Source organism: Pelodiscus sinensis, chromosome 4 (assembly GCF_052426305.1).
Source record: "Pelodiscus sinensis isolate ZL-2025 chromosome 4, ASM5242630v1, whole genome shotgun sequence".
Lineage (NCBI taxonomy): Eukaryota > Metazoa > Chordata > Testudines > Trionychidae > Pelodiscus > Pelodiscus sinensis.
Window position 1 is genome coordinate 55,544,995 of NC_143055.1, and position 20,536 is coordinate 55,565,530.

Sequence of the window (20,536 nt, forward strand, 5' to 3'; positions counted from 1 at the left end):
CAGGGAAACTCTATTGCCTCCCTCCCGGCACCGGACCCCTTAAAGGGGCATAGGCTGGCTACGATGCCCGTGCCAGATGCAAGCCTGCCAGCACCCAGCTAGCAGACCCTGCACCTGGCACCGCTCGAGCCAGCCACCTGATGCCCCCCAGCCCTCCGCCTCTTCCCGGGACCAGGCTGGCAGCTCCCGGGAGCTTGCCCGGGACCGAAAGAGGCGGGCACCCACCTGGTCTAGTGCGGACATCGTGGACCTCATCCATGACCTCCGCACTAGGCACAGGAAAGTGGCCGTCTAAGGCAGGAGAGCTGCCAGCCTGGCCACCCAGGAGCAGGTGTGCATGAAAATCAAGGTGGTCCACTGAGACCCCCCCCGACCCTGAGCCCTGAGCTTACAATGGCCGTCCTGGGTCAGACCAAAGGTCCATCTAGCCCAGTAGCCTGTCTGCCGACAGCAGCCAACCCTAGGGACCCTGGAGGGGATGGACCGACGACAGTGACCAAGCCATTTGTCTCGTGCCATCCCTCTCCAGCCTTCCAGGGTATGTCTACACTACTAGTTCGAACTAGGGGGTAATGTATGCATACCGCACTTGCTAATGAAGCCCGGGATTTGAATTTCCCGGGCTTCATTAGCATAAGCGGGGAGCCGCCATTTTTAAATCCCCGCTGCTTCGAACCCCGTGCAGCGCGGCTACACGGGGCTCGAACTAGGTAGTTCGGACTAGGGTGCCTATTCCGAACTACCGGTACACCTCGTTTCACAAGGAGTAACGGTAGTTCGGAATAGGAACCTAGTCCGAACTACCTAGTTCGAGCCCCGTGTAGCCGCGCTGCACGGGGTTCGAAGCAGCGGGGATTTAAAAATGGCGGCTCCCCGCTTATGCTAATGAAGCCCGGGAAATTCAAATCCCGGGCTTCATTAGCAAGTGCATGCATACATTACCCTCCTAGTACGAACTAGGAGGGTAGTGTAGATATACCCTGACTAATACCACTCCATGGACCCAACTCTGTTCTAGTTGTAGCCTTCACAGCCTCCTGCAGCAAGGAGTTCCACAGGTTGACTCTTTCCTTTGTGAAGAACAACTTTCTGTTACTAGTTTGAAGCCTGCTACCCATTCCTTTCCTTTGGTGTCCTCTAGTCCTTCTATTATGGGAACTAATGAAGAACTTTTCTTGATGCACCCTCTCCACCCCACTCATGCTTTTATAGACCTCTATCCTATCCCCGCTCAGTCTCCTCTTTTCTAAACTGAAAAGTCCCAGTCTCTTTAGACTCTCTTCTTATGGGACCTCTTCCAAACCTCTGATCATTTTAGTTGCCCTCCCCTCTCCCATCTCCTTTTCCCAGTCTCCCCGAGTTTTGTTCAATAAAGAGAGATTCTATTTTTGACCACACGTTTTCTTTATTTCTACATCAGGAAGGGAGGCTAGGGAAGGGTAAGTGGAAGGAGGTGAGGGAGGAATGGGGTACGAGCCCCCAATGGGGAGGACTGGGCTGGCTCTGCGGGCATCTGGGGGTGGAAGCTCTCCTGCAGCCCCCCAATTCTCCCTCTCCCCAGATGGCAGCCTGCGGCAAGTGCAGCTGGTCTGATGGCCGAGTGCTGTGATGTGCCGAGTGTGGGCACTCAGGGCACTCCAAGACAGGACTGCTTTGCAAGCGGGGCACCCCTGAGAACTGTCTGTCCAGGGTGGGGGTCGGGTCCTTTAAGCACAGCCCTCGGCTAGCCTGAGGCAGCAGCTCCACGCTCTAAGTCCTCATCTGATGCCCTGCCGGCACTGCTTCCGGCCATCCTTAACCCCGGTTCAGGGTCCACTTAATGTGGACATGCTAGTTCGAATTAGCAAAATGCTAATTCGAACTAATTTTTTAGTCTGGATGCGTTAGTTCGAATTAGCATAGTTCGAATTAACTAAGTTAGTTCGAATTAGCGCTGTAGTGTAGACATACCCTAGGAGTGGGAAGTAAATACCTTGTACTAAGCCAAGAAGTTTCTCTGGGGAAAATTAATTTTTAAATATATAACATTTGGAGTAAACTTCTCCATTGAACATGCAAAAAAACCCATGCATTTCAACATTATATTGTAGAGCCTCATAAATAAGTGATTTCTGTCAGAAATAGTTTGGCTGTGTTCAGAACATCAGTCACAAACATCCCTAGTTTCTGCCCATATTTGCCTATAGTTTCTGACCACAATAATTTCCAGGGCATTATCATTTAAATGTCATTAGCAGCCAGGTTCTGATTCCTTATCATAGTCAAAGGGCACAAAACCAAAGTAAATGGAATTTTAAAATAAATCAAATTATGGCCTAAAATAGGAGACTTAACTGTAAGAATAACTCAAGAATGTGCTATCACAAACTCATGACATCAAGACCATGTTCAGGTAAATGAGTAAGTAGCTGTTAAAATCCATTACTTCAAGTCTAAGTCAGATATATTGGTAATACTGAAAATAGAAAAAGGCTAATCAAAATGTAAACTAAAATCTTCTAAACACAGTAAAAGACCAAACAATGGTTACCAAATCTGAAAGCACAGGTCCTTGCTGAAGTCTTCTACATGCATACAGAACAGAATGGTAAATAATGACCACAACAGTACCTGGAAAGCAGACAAAAACTTGGTACTCAAAAACAGATCATAATACCTTTTGCAGTCTTATGTAAATTACTCAACGCCTCTCTCAGGCGCTAGGGATGAACTAGCCCCATCACCACTATCCTTCTAGGTAGCAAAGTGAAAAAAAGAATAGCTGTTTTTAGTCAAGATTGTCCTCGAAGAACAATAGTCCCCAAATCCAGGTCTTTCGAGACATAAAGGTCATGAAAAATGCAGATTTATTGCCAAACCACTTGCCAAGCATTCAAAAGTGAAGTCACATGGGATAGTATTCAGTAGCAATGAAATTAGTCATATGTTATAATTTGGTCATATAATCATTAAACAGCTCCAAAAAGAAGGAAACTTACTGACACTCCATTCTACATGCACGAGTGGTTTATCAAAAAAAGGTGTGGGCACTTTTTTTGCAAATAAAATATCAGAAGTCAGAAATTGTTTCCACTTTCACCTACTTGAGTCTTGTTACCTTGTAATAAGTTTTGCTCATTTGAACTGGAATGTTGGCAAGTCAACGGATTATTCAAGTATGAGTTTCTGCTCCCATTAGAGAACATAATCTTGTGATCATAAGAGGAAAGTGGAAGTCTCTACTGGATTCTGTTCCTGGCTCTACCGTTGACCCAGATGTGACCTTGGGCAAATCAGCTACACTCTGTGCTCTATATATAATGATATAGTAATGTTTGTATCCTCATGAAGGAAGTGTTAAAAGGCTTTAAAAACCACATTGAATAGGCTAAGCACTATATAAATGCACAGTATTATTATTTTTAGAAGGAGCTTAAAACTGAAGGAGACAATACTCAGTGATACACATTTTCAATCTTACTACATTAAAATTCCTTTGGAATACAATATGGCAAGCAAGAATATTGTCATATAAGCATATTCAATTATATCTATATGTTAAAGCAGTGGTTGCCAACCTTTTTCTTTCTGATACCATCCACCACAAAATTCTATAAAAACTCCATGATCCTCGTGTGGCACAACTGTTTTTCTGCATATCTAGTAGATTAAAAGCTGTAGTAAAGTAAAAGTTATATAGCTAAACACACACACATATATAATACAAAAAATAAAAGGGTAAAATAGGGACAAATATTAAAGAAGGAATATTAGTTTTGTTTTACTTACTCCGGCTGAAATTTGTTGCTTGGTGGCTCACTGTGGTGAGCCAGTGGGCGAAGACAGTGCTCCCTTCCTAAGCTCTGCTGCACAGGGCTGAAGCCAGAGCAAAAGCCCTGTCAACCAGGGCTGAAGCACAAGTCCCACCATTTGAAGCTGAAGTCTGAGCCCAAGTCCCGTCGCCCAGGGCTGAAGACAGGAGGTGAGGGGCAGCGATCTATTTTGGCAGACCGCCTGAAACCTGCTTGCTGCAGACCCCCAGTTGACAACCAATGTCATAATTACCGAGATGCAGACCACAGAAATGGGTCTTTTTATAACTGCGTAAATATTGAATCACTAGAGCAACCTTAACCATCCTAAGTGCTATGTTATCAAGAGATACTGAGCCAAATGCAACCCTGGAATATCATTGCTGAAGACAACAGAATTACACCAGGGATCAATTTGGCATATTCATTATAATAACACTTCAGTTCAAAAGGCCTGCTGCCAATACACAGTGAAAGATAAAAAAAATTACATGATGTGGCTAAAAATGTAGCATCTTACTAGCAACAGTGAATGAAGTTTCCCTTTGAAGCCAACTTGTCTTTTTTCTGGTAACATGTCCATGGTCAGAAGCATCTCTATATAGGTTAACAAAGTGTATTTCTAGTCTATGCATAAACATACCTTATTAATTTTTGAAGACTGTTATGGGTTGTTGCTTTCAGTTGTTTTTGGCAGCTTCCCTAAAGTTCCTTTCCTATCTAAACCATATTAATGGTAGAAACTAATTTACTGATTATTTTTGCTTCCATTTAACAATGGGTGATTGTTAGCAGCTGTTAAATTTGGTCACATTAGACCCCTCTTCCACATGAAGGCATCTGCTGTATGAAGAGGTCCTTACCATACCGTATTACATGTTGCCTTACATACTTACTGGGAAATGTAATGGATTATGTGTAATTAATTATTATTTATATGTGTTACTAGAAATATGTGCATTGGCTAATGTGTAACTGGAAATAAAATGCTTTATGATCAAGGTCATCATATCTTCTTCTAAGGTAAAATGACTCTACTGCAGTTCCTAGTCAAGGTTCTGATTGGTGCTGAAGATCTAAAACACCTTTTGAAATACAATGATGGATATTAACAGGTTAGTAGAAAACCTAGCTTTCAAGATGCTCTGACTCACTAGAATCAGAATGTTTCGAAGGCAAGAATTCATGTTCCTAACCAGTGTTACTGGCAGTAATCCCCATCCACTCCCATGCTTACTACAAGTATTGAAAGAGAATGGTTCCCAAAAAGAGCGGGGAATGCAAATTAAAGAGTGTTTAACTAAGGTAGTGTGGTCTGGTGGCTAGCACACCAACATAGGCAATAGGAAATCTCTGTTGTATTCTCACCTTTTCCACTGATTGACTCTATGACATTGGGCAAGTCACTTTTCCTCTTTGTGCCTCTTTCTCTTCCTACACTTTGTTGGTCTTGTTTTCTAATGCTGTAAGTTCTTTAAGGCAGGGACTATCCCTGATTATGTGTTTGTACAGTGCCAAGCACAATGGAGTCCTGGTTGAGGCATATAGATGCTACCTTAATGCAGTTGTAAATAATATGTCCCTTTCTTATCACTTAATTGCAGGGAAAGCTGTACATTCACTTATACTGTTTCTGAATGCCACTATAGATAATTCTTACATTGCTTGCATCTTTTTCTATTGGCCACAGAGTACAGTATTTAACTAACTAACTCAGCCCCTATGATTAAAAATGCTCAAAGGAACAAGTCACACATTGTAGTATAATGAGAACTGATAAATAGCCTGAAGTCAAATGTGGAAAAATTAGCTTCTCTACTTGATGTGAATTAAGGATGTTAAATTTGGATTAATCAACTAATTGAACAGTTGATGCAATTTGTATCAACTATTCGATTAGTCGATAAGGATGCTTCCACCTTTGAAATGTAGCAAGAGACCTGCTGGCACTTGCTACATCTAAAAGGCAGAAACGCCGTGGGGAACACCGGGCCAGTGGGGGACTGCTGGAGTCCCCTGCTGGCTCTATGGTCCCCATGCGCACTTTGCTTTTGAAATGTACCAGAGCCCCCAAAGAGCATTTCAAGAGCATTTCAAAAGCAGGGAGCACGGGGCCAGCAGGGAGGAGAAAGCGACTAGTCGAGTCACTAGTCAACTAGTCGGTTACATCCCTAATGTGAACATTGTCCAATGGGAGGGGGGAATACTGCCCATGGACCAGAGGCTTATGACCCTCCAGGCCACAGAAAGTTCCACAGTGCAGCAGGGCACTCAGACAGACTGCCTACCTTCAGCTCCCAGAAGTCACTGGCTGCCACTAGCAAATGTGTCGCTGTGTGCCCCTTGTGGAGAGGAGACAGTGGGTCTCCATGTGCTGCTCCCACCCATAGCACCAACTCCATAGATCCCACTGATCAGAAACTGGCCAAAGTCTATGCAATACAGATAGTTATTTTTCTGGTAATTTATTTTTTATTTATTTATGTGTTTATTTATATTGGACCCAAAGATTTTTGTTTTGTTATTAGGCAGGTCAGCGAACTGCTGATAACAGTAATATTTCAGTGGTACCTGGGAGTAATTGGGCAGGTGAGGTATTTCAAAACTCACTCATATTTACATCTTATTTTCTCCACAATTGTTATGATTGTGATTAACAAGAATTTTGTAACACTGCTTTCTAAATAAACATATTAATTCTAAATGGCTCAGAGACATAACTTCTTTTATTATTAGTGCTAGACAATGTAAGGGGATGGCTGGGAGACAAAGAGCCAATGCCATCCAATTTTGAATAGCATATAAAAGAAACACTGAGAGTCACTGATGCTATACTCCTTAATGTTGTCTCATATATAATGCTTTTTTGGGGGGCGAAATCAGTTTAAAAAGCCTGCTTCTAGAAAAGCCAATGCACCAAATTCTCATTGTCTTTTATGGTAGCTTTATCTAATGTGAAAAACAAATATTTATTTTGGTTTAGGCTTTTGTTCTTATTTGTATTAGTTTTTACTCATGCACACTTTCATTGTATTGGGCAGAAGATCTAAGCACACAATTCTTAATGGGTGTTTCCTTTTATAGTAGAACAGGCATTCTTTTTCTACTAAGGAAGGCAGCAAAATCCCAAGAAATAAGAAGGTCTTTTCTGCTGCAGAAAACCACTGTATTTTCACAATATGTCCATTGTCTGGGAGCTAGAGGCCTAGTAATCTTGGTTCAGCAGCAAGAGGCCCTGTTCTTGAATTCACATTACCATGATGGCTAACAATAATGAACCTTGAGCATCCTGTGGCACCTTAGAGAATAACAAATATCATGAGCTTTGTGGGTAAAACCCAGTGAACCAGGAATATACCAAGCTAGATAAAAATAACAATGATAAATTACAGAGTTAGGGTTATAAGCAGAAAAGAATTTAGCCAAAAGTTTAAAACCCTAGTGTTTCTTCCCCTAAATTAAATGTTACTTGCAGCTACAATTTAAATTTTTGCTTCAGATTGAATTTTCTGTTATTACTGAATTTAGATATGCTGAAATCTCATTTCCTTCTGTTTAGAGAAAGATTGTAGTTTTGTTAACAAATATGGACCTCCTATCTACAAAGCTATGTAAATATACTGATTAGATTAGACAAATACCAGATTCCAAAATCCAAATAAAATCTCAGCCAAGACAATGAAATAGTAAAATAAAACTTAAAGAATATGCAACCCATATAAGTTTAGATTCCCTTACTTCTGGTAAGCAAGAGCCATCATAGATGGGGTCTGCATTAGCAGCAATGGCTAAGCAGTCATATACATTTCAATCAGCTTTGCAGAGCAATGCTTTGTATAATTTAATAGGAAGTTGACTAAATGCTAAAGCGGATAAATAGCTTGATATTCATCCCTACAATGTACAGGGCTTTATTTTTTTTTTAATAACTAGTCTCTTCCCATACGAACCAGGAAAAAAAACCATCAACAACATACAAGAGACATCTTTTTTCCGTCTGGCTTCTCCTGAGCCAGGCATTGAAGCCTCGTCATCACTCATCACTGCACATATCCAACCTCCTCCACTTTGCCTCCCCGGGACCAACCTTGGGCATTCGGATGTGCTCCATGACGTCCAGGCAGCTCCCAGATGTGACTGTCGTACACCTTCCCCAATGAGCAGAGACGGATTCATAGGGAGCTGTAGTCTGTGTATCAGAATGTTATTTTCCTGGGCGCGGGGGGGATATAGGAGGGGGTGGGGGATACACTGTACCTCTGTTTCGATGCTTGCAGGTCACTGATTGGCTCCTCCCCCAAGGGCAGCTCCATGCTTCCTTCTCCTCCTCCCCCCTTCTAGCATAGATGCAGCCAGAGCCTGCACAGGCGACAAGCAGTCAGCAAGGCCCTAAAGACTGACAGGTTCAGGCTTGTCTTTACCTAGTGCCGCACTAGAGGTGTCGGAGCCAGTGAATGCATCTGTGGCTAAAGTTGCCTGCGGTTGCAAATTCTGACATTACTTGATATCAGCATTTACTCTGTTATTTAAAAAGCATCCCCTCATCCTAGGTCCTGGAGAAGGACAATGTGGCAGGTGAGAGAGGGACTGCCTGTCAGAATTGTTCATCCTCTCTGCTCCAAAATATGCGATTTCCAGAAACCGGTCGCTGACTTTGCAGCGGTCCCTGACCCCAAGGCCCAAGAGATGGGGGTTTTGATATCTGACAGCCACCTTGTTAGGAATTGCATCCTCAACTTTGCGCGGGGGAGGGGGAGACACGACTGGTGACGCCACCGCTGCCGTTCGCCGTGCGTCAGAAATGGTCCTTGCCCTAGTATGCAGGGACCAAAGAGACCCACCCCATGAGTGAGTTCCCCAGCCTGTCCTTTGCTGTTGGCTCGAGAGCAAAGAGGACAAGCAGCTTTCTCTGGCCAAGCGGGAATTGCCAGCCTCTCTCTGCACAAAGAGAGGAACTCGTGGTCTCTCTTCAGCGCCACGTGCCCATGGCTGGAACTGTCAATAACACACAGAGATTGGCCCGTGAGCCCTCCCCATCAGGGATTCACTTCGACCCTCCTGGGGATCGGTGACTTGTCCGAAAGGACGGGGCCAGATCGAAGGCTGCAGGCACACGTGGCTGGGGGATACGCGCGCACAGACACGACTAAGTGCAAAGGGAAGGGGGTGTGGATGTCTATGCTGTGTCCGTCAGCAGCTCCCGCCCCTAGCCCCAGCTCCATGCTTCTTCTCTGCTTTCCTCTGGGGAGCTGGGGTAGGTGGGACGTGCGTGTGTGTATTGGTTATACTGCCAGGGTATGGTTGTAAACACTGGAAGGAAGCGTCTATTCCTGATGAGAGATGGGGACCGCCGAGCCAGAGTAATTTGGAACAGATGCTGGTGGGCGGCGGTTTACAGCTTTCCCAGTAGAGCCCCGCAACACTGCGCAGGCTTAGTGTGGCAGTCTCCCTGGATATGGTGCTATGGAGCTCCAGCCACCCTTATGTATGCAACTTTCCCCCCACCCCGTTTACACACGCTTCCCCGTTTCTGCAGCTGCTCCAGCGGATGTTACTGGGCATGCTCGGAGGGCTTACGCGCGCTCCCTAGCACTGAGATAAGATCTACATTGAACTGGACTAGGGCCGTGCGTGCCTGGGTTACGGCACTCTTCTCTAGATCCTGCAGGGAAAGCGCTTGTTGAAGGTCGGGATATGTGGTGAAGTGTCCCCCTACGTACATCTTAACTCCATTGGGGAGTTCCACCTGATCTCCTCTGTTTTGAGATATCACTAGCCGCCATCAAATCCAGTAGAGTTTTAATCATTTCAATTCACAATATCTAATTATGACCTGAAATGAGGGCTGGGAAGGCTCTTGCTTGTAAGTACATGAATTTGATCCCTAACCATATCTGCATTTACCAGTTTTTGAATATCACAAACTGCACGTTAACTAGATGCACATTTTTTCTTTCTTCTGATGGTTTTGGCTCAGACAACTTCTATCTGAATCAATAATTATCCAAGAGAGAAAAGACAAAAAGAAGACAAAGTGAGTAGATCGGGATCTACTGGGAGATCTTGGAGGCTCTAACAGGGGATCCTGATGGGTTTGGCCAAGAGGCTATCAAGTGCCAGCAATTCAACTGCCCCTTACCTGCCAGTTGCGCATCTCCTACCCTTTGGCTTGGAGCTGCCCTCCCCCTGAGAGTCTCCTGCTTTCTGTGCAGGGCAGGGGAGAGAAAAGAGGGGTGCTGATGTCAGGGTTCCCCCTCTCCCAGTCTTTATCCTTTCTCCACGGAGCAGAGAGGGGCACGACAAGACTAGGGTTGGAGTTTGCTGGATGCTTTAGAGAGTGGTTCAGGGCCAGGACACGGGTGAGCCTGCCTTAGTCCCACTGCACCACCACCTAGGAGCCACCAGCAGTGCCCAAATGGAGCCCACATCCCAAACTTCTACCCCAGTCATGAACCCCCTCCTGTACCCAAGCCCTTATCTTAGCTCTGAGCACCCCTGCATCCAAATACCCTCCCAAAGTCTGCACCTAGAACCAAGAGCAGCTCAGAGCCCTTCTCACACTCCAGATCCCTTAATCCAAGACCAAAGCCTGTGCCCCCAACCCTCTGTCCCAGGCTGATGAAAGTGAGTGAGGATGGGCAAGAGAGGGAGGATAGAGGAAGCAGGGGCAGGGCCTTGGAGAAGGGGTAGGAAGAAAGCGGGGCAAGGATATTTATATCTGAGGTAGATCTTGGATTGCACTTAAATTCAAAAAGTGATCTCGTGCTTAAAAAGGTTGGAGGCCACTGGAGTAGATTGTTGAAGTAGTTACAAGAGGCTGATGAGAACAATTACCACCTCCATTATTTGGTTGCTTGGTTACGTCATTAGGATGTGGAAGGTCTCTGGTTTTCTAATACTTCAGTCATCTGAAGAAGTGGGTTGTGCCCACAAAAGCTCATGATACCATCTACATCAGTGGTTCCCAAACTTTTCAGCATCACGCCTCCCTTTCTGATTTTTGAAAAACCCTCACGCCCTCCCCCAAAAAAACTTCTTAAAAAAAAAAAGGAATTGAGTGAGGCAGCAAAACTTGATGGGGGGCTGGGTCGCCTCACACCCCCCTTGGAATTTCTTCACCACCCCCCCCCGGGGGGTACGCCCCCCAGTTTGGGAACCCACGATCTACATCTTTTGTTAGTCTTTAAGGGTATGTCTACACTACCCTCCTAGTTCGAACTAGGAGGGTAATGTAGGCATACCGCACTTGCAAATGAAGCCCGGGATTTGAATTTCCCGGGCTTCATTTGCATAAACCCGGCGCCGCCATTTTTAAATCCCGGCTCGTTCGAACCCCGTGCCGCACGGCTACACGCGGCATGGACTAGGTAGTTCGGACTAGGCTTCCTAGTCCGAACTACCGTTACTCCTCGTGGAATGAGGCACGGGGTTCGAACGAGCCGGGATTTAAAAATGGCGGCGCCCGGTTTATGCAAATGAAGCCCGGGAAATTCAAATCCCGGGCTTCATTTGCAAGTGCGGTATGCCTACATTACCCTCCTAGTTCGAACTAGGAGGGTAGTGTAGATATACCCTAAGATTCTACCAGACTATTTGTTGTTTTTTAAGTTTTTCTTATTCATATAGTTCCTGAAACAGACATCAGAAGGAGTGCTTTCCAGCCCCAGTACTAGCAATGCACTTTAGCACGTTTACCTTAAGAATATGATGGTACATCCAAGTGTGCAAATGTATTTATAATTTGCATTTATGTTTTTACAGTGTTTGTATACTATGTAAGCAGAGGAATTAATTTTTATATATCTGGAAATTATAGATTTGTTTAAATTTGTTATTCAAAGACTTATGTGATCATTTCAGGGAAAGTGCATACACAAGTTTCTCCTTGCTGGTGCACTTGGACACAAACTTTTCCTCCAGTGGGTCTAGCAGGAAGCTGCATGTGACAGAACTTGCACCTGAGATACAGATTTCCACATGGGCCAGCTTTAACTTTAACCTTTAACTTGGTTAAAAGCCATTTGGTTTAACTTTTAACTTTTACTTTAAGGGTCATTCAAATACATGTTTCATTGCTACATCACTCTAGCACTAATGAAAGCGAGCCCTATTGAGGCGGAAGTTGAACAGTTCCCTGCTCACATCCAGGTGACCGGTGTAGGGCTTCATGAGCTAGGGCATGAGAGGGTAGGCCATGTCGGCCACTATGCACGTAGGCATCTGCACATCTCCGACTGCCAGGTTTCTCTCTGGGAAGAATGCCCCAGCCTGCAGCCTGCGGTACAGGTGGGAGTTCCTGAACACATGGACATTGTGTGCCCGGCCTGACCACCCGACACAAACATCAGTGAACTGTCCCCTGTGGTCGACCAGAGCCTGCAGCACCATGGAGAAGTAGCCTTTCCTATTGATGTACTGTGCTGCTCTATGGAGCGGGGCACGGATGGGGATGTGGGTCCTGTCCAGTGCTCCACCGCAGTTTGGGAACCCCAGCCCAAAAATCTGGCCAGGATGGTCTGCAGGTCTCCGAGGCGGACGGTCCTGTGGAACAGCTCCGCATTGATGGTCGTCACCACCTGCAGAATGGGACAAATAGAAACACACAGAACAGGATTTTAGAGGACTTTAGAGGACTTTGGCTCACCTGATGAGAAGTGCTCCCCCTTTTCTCCCCAGACACCGACCCCCGCACCATGGCAGGATGAGGCTGAGAGGGCTTCTATCTCTGCCACCTCATCCCCAATACCCTGTGCCTGGTCCTGACTGCCCCCCTGGACTGTCCCCTGAGAGTGACTTACCTCCATCAAGACGGCCCTGACAGTAGACTTCCCCACACCAAATTGATGTCCCACGGAGCAGTAGCTGTTGGGGGTGGCCAGCTTCCAGAGCGCAATGGAGACGCGCTTCTCCAGGGGGATGGCAGGCCACAAGTGGGTGTCCTGGTGGTGCAGGGCAGGGGCGAGCCAGGTATAGAGCTCCCGGAAGGTGGCCTTCCGCATCCGGAAGTTTCTGAGCCACTGATCGTCGTCCCACTGCTGCAACACTAGCCGGTCCCACCAGTCCGAACTGGTGTCCAGCCTCCAAACCCGCCTCTCCAGGAAAAAGTTGGGGGGCAAGGGCAGCAGGGCTGTAGCCTGAGCGAGGGGCTCAAAGCTGGGCTCAGGATCCAGCTCTGCTGCCAAGGTCATCATGCTCTCCTGAGCATGAAGCAGAGCTTCCAGCAGCACGGTATGGGGCCATCACCCGCCCAGGGGCAGCTCAGGCTCCTTGCCCAAAAAAGCCAAAATAACACGCAAACAAAAGAACAAAAGAAACAAACACAAGAACAAAAATACAAACAAACAAAAAACAAAAAAGTCAAAACCCAAGCAAACAAACAAACACAAAAGCAAACCCACAAACAAACAGACAAACAGACAAACCAGATAATACACAGCTGTGGTGTCCGACAAAGCAAGGCAACCAGAGCCAGGAAAACTGCAGCAGCTTTGCTTTCCCTGTAAAGGTTGTCAAGCTAGAAGCAGGAGCAGAGGAGCGGCTATCCAGGAGTATCCCGTTAAGCACGTGTCTCTGCAGAGAGCACGCAGCAGTGCCTGGGCTTTATGGCTGCCTCTGTGACCTTTCAGAAGCACTTCTGGGTGCCTTCTTCTGTCGACAGATCGTCCCACAGTCTGGACGCTCTTATGTCGACAAAGCTGATCACTTTGTCAACAAAGCGATGTAGTCTGGACACTCTATGTCGACATAAGTTTTGTCGACAGATCCTGTTGACGAAACTTATGTCGACGTCCCTCCAGCTGCTACAGCGTCTCTCTTCCCCCAAGCCCACAGCCTCCCAGTGGCCCAGCCAAGGCAGCAGAGGGCAGAGGGGAAGGGAGGTACCTTTGGCATGTGTGATTGACACAGCTTGCAACATGAGGGCACATTGTCCAAGCAGCCAGTGCCACTAGTAAAGGATTGCTCAGTGCCCATGCAGGGTGGGTGCTGCAACAAGCTGAGGGCCTCTCCAGCACATGAGTGTAAAATTCAGCTATTCCAAGGCAGCAGCCACTGTGGAAGGAGGAAGAATCTGCAGATCTGGCCTGGGAGGATTTTTTCTCTTCCCTCTAAACTTTATATGTGTGCCTCATGCAGAAATTCCAACTCATGCTGACTGTTGGAAGCACTAAAGTAAATAAAATACTTTGAATTGCAATGAAAAATAGTGTAAAATAGCTGGATGTTACATCAAATATCAGGAAAGGTAATGGTATCAAGAAAACACAGTTTAATATTCTCTCACTGATGACTGAATAAGATCCAAAATGACTCACTTTGCTAGGACAGTGAGTGACAAACGTCCATCACACTAAATGGTCAGAATCACTTTTAGGTGACTTGTACATCTTTAACAACTTGTTGCTTTCCCAGCTCTGGAGGGATTGTTTGTCCTGGCTCCTTGCCGACTCTGGTGCAAAGGAGCTAAGCTGCTTTTTTCTAAAAGTACAGTCAATGAGGTTTTACCAAACATTCTGAGAAAAGAGGTTAAGATTAAGTGATAATCTTTCAGATGCAGAGAATAACTTTAGTTTTCCAAGAAACAGATGATTAATCAAGGACCATAGACACCTCAGTATTTAAAGTGCAAAAAATTATTGAATTCTCTCCATCTCACTCACATATTTCCTTTTGTCAATCAAAAAACCTCCTCCCCCTTTCCTCTCCCCGCTCCAATTTGAGGATTAATCTAAACTAATCGATTTATCTGTCTATCTAATTGCTAAACCACCTATCAGCACAATTTCTGGGCACCAAATTCAGTAGCTAAGCTTATACATTAATCAATATGGACTCTGTGTTTGCTGTTCTAGAATTTGACCCATTATACTTGTGTTTTATCCTTCCTTGGCTTCTCTCTTTCTTGTTCTTCCTTCTTCAGCTTCAACAGCTACAGGTAGAGTTTTGTGAAACAGTGAGTTTTGGTTTTGGAGTGCATTCTGAAAACAATTAGATTCATTCTGATTTTTCTTCACAGAATATTCCAGTCTAAGACCAAGCCTAACTCCCTGTGGAAACCTTAGAAACTAACTTGTTTCTGACTATTGAAAGTTTTGCCGTACATTGGGGTGGCCAACCTAAATCTGACAGCAATATGTCACCTGCCCTGATCATCTCCCCACCACCTCTCTCAGCACATCCTACCCACAGGCAGCTCCACCGGTCAGTGCCTCCTTCTCCTTTTCCTCCTGCCCACTGTGATCAGCTCTTTCTCAGTGGGAGACACTGGAGGGGGGAAGCATGGTTGTGACAGGCTCAGTGGAGTAGGTGGGAAGTGGCAGGATCCTAGAGAGAAAGGGCTGAAAATGCCTAGGGCAGAGCAGGGGGTTGAAGAGTGAGCACCCTCCAGCCCAGTGGAAAGTTGGCACCTGTAGCTCCAGCCCCAGATTTGGAACCTATGCAAGGAGCTGCATATTAACTTCTGAAGAGCTGCATGTGGCTCTGGAGCCACAGGTTGGCCACCCCTGCCCTACATCCTGTTAGCTCTGTATGTTTGGTGACAGTTAAATTAGCTTCCTTGATGATTCATGAAGAGGTAGTATTAATAGGATCTGTATGTCCCGGCTGGTCTGGTAGCTAAGGAGTTAATGCAGGAAGTTTTGGCAAGCTCTGATCAGTCTCACAACAGCTGGGAGAATAGTAGAGCTGAGAAGAACAGGGGTAAGTGACTCCCAGAGTGGCAGGCAGGTTTGAGAGAGAGAGGGTGCTACCAGCAATCTGGTAGGACATCACTCTTATAAGTGACAACAGTGTGAAGAAAGGATGATCAGAACCACAAGCTGAAGAAGCCTCAGAACTAATGGAGACAGGAAGGCACTCAGATTTCAGCAGGCATCTACACTGCATCTTTAGCATGATAAGCTATGCAATCTGAGCTATGCAAATTGCATAGCTTATTTCAAGTTAATTTTGAAATAGCTTATTTTGAAATTTGGCGCTGTCTACACAGTGCAGAAAACACTATTTCAGGATACTGCAATAGCGCTGCTGTCTAGATGCTCCCTGGGAGAATTACTGAAGACTGATTATGCCTGCCTAGTTTAAGAGTCCTGAGCTGAAACCCAGTGGAGAGGGAGTGGGCCTGGTTCCCTAATGTATTCCTTAGAGAGACTTAAGACCAAAGAGGGGCTTTCAAGGCTCTTGTGGACAAGGATCAGTTAGTTCCCTGCTAAATACAAGAGGAAGACCATGCACCTTTGGGAGACAGAAACTAACATCCTTATCCAAAGACTGTGACTACGATAGCTAGATAGTCAGACCTGGCAGATTAACTGACCACCTAACTGGACTGAGCAGACTCTGTGACCCAAAGGATGTGTTGATGCATTAAGGCACCATGCCTACATGAGGTACCCAAGTGGCATTCCTCTGTGTCCTTGTCTCACAAACCCAGCACAGATAAGCAAGACCTAAAATGTAAGAAGCCCTGCTAGCCCAACAAAACAGGTCACCAGACAGAAGATCTAGCATAAGGCAGCTTTTTCTGACAAAAGAGGGAAATACTACAAAACTACTTTTGGTAGCAAAAGTCTGCTGTTTTACCGACAAAATAAAACCATCTCGATGAGAAGTGAAGAGCTTTATGCAGAAAAGTTAAAGCCACAAAGTATCAGTGTAAACACTGCTATTTGTTATGTTGACATAACTGGCTTCCCTCCAGAGAAGATTAATGGGAGGGAAAATGAAGGGTCATGTGATATGCCCTTGTAAATGCCATGGCAGGGAGGGGCAGGGGGCCAGCAGCTGGTGAGCAGAGCCTTCCTGTCTATAGGCTGATTTGTCCAACTGGTCTGGGTCCCATGTTTTGAGGGGGACCCATGGGACCCAGGAGGGCCCAGGGACTAGCAGAGGGCCTGGCACCAGCAGCAGGGGTCACCTCTTCCCAACATTCACCAACAGTAGTGGGAAGCGGCATAACCCGGCTCCAGCCTACTCCATTCCCCCACCTCCTAGCCACGTTGCTCTGCTTCCCACTGCCAGTGAGTGCAGAGGTTGGTTCTACTTCTTCCCCCAAGCTCCCTCTCCCAAGCAACACGGCCCAGGGCATTAGCACCAGGGGCCTGGCTCTGGCTGCTGGAATCCAGCCTGCCTCTACACTCACTGGCAGTGACAGGATCTTAACAAAGTGCAGCAAACTGTTTGCAAAGACATGCAAAAGAATATTTGGGCTCAAATTGATTTTTGTCCCTCTGACATTTTGATTTTTGGTATTCCCTTTCCCCTGGCATGGCATTTAATTTTTATTCGAGAATTCTTTTCTTGGTGTGTTTTTCTATTTTCTTTGCATTTCAATTCTCTAATTTTTTTTCACAGTATGAAAAATAAAAGAAAATAAATATATTTTCTCCAAACTAATTTATGCCCCAAGTCTTAGCATCTGTATTAGACTAAAAAAGATAAAATGAATGTATGTGATTATATCATTCATTATTTTGTATATTTAATTTATAGCCCTTAATCTGTTTAGTTTTTTAGACTGGCTGTAGTACTCTCCAATCCTGGATAAAAGGCTAAGTGTATAAACCTTTCTTTAATGACAAAATAATTAATTATAAATACTGTGGAAAAATTTAATCTTTTTCTCATCTTTGTACTACGAACTAACTCCCAAAATTAAAGGGAATGTTGACAAAATGGGTTTAGTAATAATTAAATTCATTAATAAAGGATCATAGAATACAGCAGATCACAGATGTAATAGCATAGAGAATGGTGCTAGTAAAACACACCTCAAATGCATAAGGGCAGGAAGATTTTAGCTGATACCTCCTAACTGTGAACCATGTCCCATATTTTCAAGTGTTCAATAATTTAGGTGATGCCTTTTTGTCAATGCTCAACATGATGCAGAGGAGATCTGATTTTTGATGGGTCTCGAGTACCCATAACTTCCATTGAAGTCAGTCTCTGGAAGTCAGGTGCAGTTAGAGGCCGGGATGCCATCAGTCCAACTCAGTGATTAGAACCAGACTGAAGGGGTCAGGAACCAGAGCTGGGGTCCAAGGTCAGAGCCAGAGTCAGAACTCAGACTCTACTAAAAGTCTTCAAACCTGACAGGTTCTAAATGTGACAGATATTGCAATCCCAAGTAATATCTTTGGGGACCACTGGATTACATTTATGAATGCTTTAAGAATGTTTTCTGTGTAATGGGGTAGGGTTACTACAGTGCCTCCAGGAACTAAAAACTAGGAGGGGTACAATCCCCAGCTATAGAGCTGTGTTTTCTGAGGATGTATAAGTGTATAGTGATCATATTGCTGAATGGTGCTGGAACAAAGCAGAGCTATAAATGGTAGCCTGGAATGTGAAAATAAAGCTAAGAGGAAATGCATGTTATTTCGATGACATGCAAGAAGTGTTTTGTGTTACTCAGAATGTTTATAAAGACTTTTTTTCCTGTATAATTGAGGCTTTGTGAGATGAGCTGCTTTAGTGTAATGAGTTCTTATTGGCCGTGATACCTGACAGAAAAGATTAATCTGAATGCCAGAAGACTTGTCTTTTCTATGCCTGTACATGATAGGCATAATTTTTTGCCTTCAAAAAATTAAGCTGAGGGCACTTTTGTGTGTTAAGAAAACTGGTAAGAAAAAGCAAGTCTAAAATATATAGCTGTCTCCCTTGCTTTAGTTGAGTGAAACTCAGTGAGACAGAAATACATAAGATAAAATCAGAGATAAAATTTAAAAATATTTCCCTAAGATTAGCCTTATTTAAAGGGTAAGAATGAGAACAAGATGAGAACTCTCATTTAGAGCAGAGTCAGTCATAACAACAAATAGATTAGACTAGCTTTGGACTGGTTGTTGGAAGGGAACAGAGCAATCTCTTTTCCAACTTCCACCTTAAAAAAATATATCAAGTAGTGCTAAATATAGAAGAAGTGTTTCCATTATTGTTGTTGGATAATAGTTTGTGTGGGTCAGCTACATATTTTCCTTTTTTTTTTTTTTTTTTTTTTTGTAATAATCCCACATCCTCCCCCAAACTGCTCTTTCTGGTCTAATGAAAACACATGTTTTTTCTCTTTTGATTGAGGCCTGCCGTATGCTGGGTGGGGTGGAGTGGTAAGTTGCTCTGTTGCAGTTGGGGGCGGGGGGAGGCAACGGCACAGGGTGACTGGAAGCTGTATTTCTGTGAGCTGGTTAATCCCTGCCTGGGTCTCCATAGTCCAGAGCTTGATATGCACAGAGATACCAGTCTTGCTGGGAGATGGCGTTGAAACTTTTCCTTGTGTACTTATTCATTTTCTCATGGTGATTCCATGGCAGGGCTGCTATTTCCCCACCACCTCAATCTGTGCCACCGGAACCAAGGCAGCACAGAGCTGGGCTGCATAAGAAGCAGTGCGTCCCCTGCTCTTACCCAGAAGCAGAGTCCAGGTCTGCCTGTTAACCAACAGCAAGGATATATCAGTCAGAATAATAATGCAACATACGGGCAAGTGTAGGATTATTACAAATGGTTTCCATGTACACATACTGCACAACCAAGGACTGTACTTCCTTTGGGCTTCATGCCCAAACCTCTTTCCCTTCCTCCTCCCACTTTTAAAATTCACCATGATCAGAATGTCCGGAGAAATCTGTGTTTGCTTCTAGGGCAATAATAAAAGTGGCCTGTTTTGTTCAGAGATGTGCATGTTAGTGAAATGTTACAATCATTACCAGGAACAGTACAGTTAATCTGTTGTTAATGGTTACTTTTCCAGGCCAGACCTTGAGAAGTCAGACATGCTCCTCCACTGACAGACTCCATCAACTTAGGAAAAAAACTTCAGAGGACTCTCCAAACCAAAAAAAAGGGAGGAAAGTTGGGCCAGGGAGATGAAATCTAGAAAAAAAATCCACTGAGCACACGCTAAAGCTCATGGAAGACCAAACTGAGATGCTGACGGGCCAAATCAAGATGCAGAGCAAACAGAACCAAAGGCCTCCCTGTCAACACATGCAGAATTCTTTACACAGTAACCATCCCTCTACGCTCACACAGAAACCTCCATGGCCACACATGTAAAATTCTGTATCTGGCAAACACCTCCCACCCCCACCCTGCACACACACACTCATTTTCACAGTGGTAATGCTTTTTTTTCCAGCATACTCCATTCCCTGTCAGAGCAGCTGTGACTCTGACAGCTGGATGTTAACACAATTGTGAGGTTTTTTCCAACAACCCTTACCCTCCCTTACCATGAAGCATTAACCCTATGTGTGTAACTGTGATTGAAAAATATCAGTAAAGAAAAAACTGATGCAGGGTTCCAAGAGTTTATTTTGTGTGACTCAACCCATACCAATTGTTCTGGACCTGGATTCCTGTTACATCCCTTGGTTTCATGGGAATGCCTTGCTCAGGATAAGCAGTGGAAGAAGGTAGGGAAGCAACTCCAACACAGAGAAATGTCAGAGCCCTTCATTGTTTAAGTGGTTCCTCACAGCCTCCCTGATATTGGTGGCCACCCTATGGGCTCCTCTGACAGAATGAGTGTCTGGCTGTTCAAACTGTGTGCCCAGGCACTGTGCCTCAGACTCAGTGCTCCTCCCATAGGCAAACACTTCACCTTTACTCTGACACAAATTATGTAAGCAACAGCCTGCAGCCACCATCGTGGAGATATGATCCTCCATAAGGTCCAGCCTGGCATAGAGACATCTCCATCTCCCTTTCAATCTGCCAAAGGCAATTCAACAATCATGTGGCAT

General features: G+C 45.0%; 1 protein-coding gene and 1 long non-coding RNA gene across 3 annotated transcripts in view; one reads left to right on the forward strand and one right to left on the reverse strand.

Moving 5' to 3' along the window:
- Nucleotides 1–9,075, reverse strand: part of MTMR7 (myotubularin related protein 7) — a 77,358-nt gene extending 68,283 nt beyond the window's left edge. Inside the window, exon 1 of one of the 2 annotated variants that reach the window (XM_006128430.5) lies at nucleotides 7,879–9,075. In XM_006128430.5, the coding sequence (XP_006128492.3) occupies nucleotides 7,879–7,902 (24 nt within the window). In that variant the 5' untranslated portion in view covers nucleotides 7,903–9,075. The remainder of the gene's footprint in view (nucleotides 1–7,878) is intronic. The other variant, XM_075930348.2, reaches the window with a different exon arrangement.
- The window catches only part of LOC112546677 (uncharacterized), a 29,258-nt gene extending 9,359 nt beyond the window's left edge, over nucleotides 1–19,899 (forward strand). Inside the window, exons 2-3 of the long non-coding RNA XR_003090390.3 lie at nucleotides 4,815–4,906; nucleotides 19,543–19,899. This is a non-coding gene — a long non-coding RNA (uncharacterized LOC112546677). The remainder of the gene's footprint in view (nucleotides 1–4,814; nucleotides 4,907–19,542) is intronic.
- The last annotated feature ends 637 nt before the right edge of the window (nucleotides 19,900–20,536 follow it).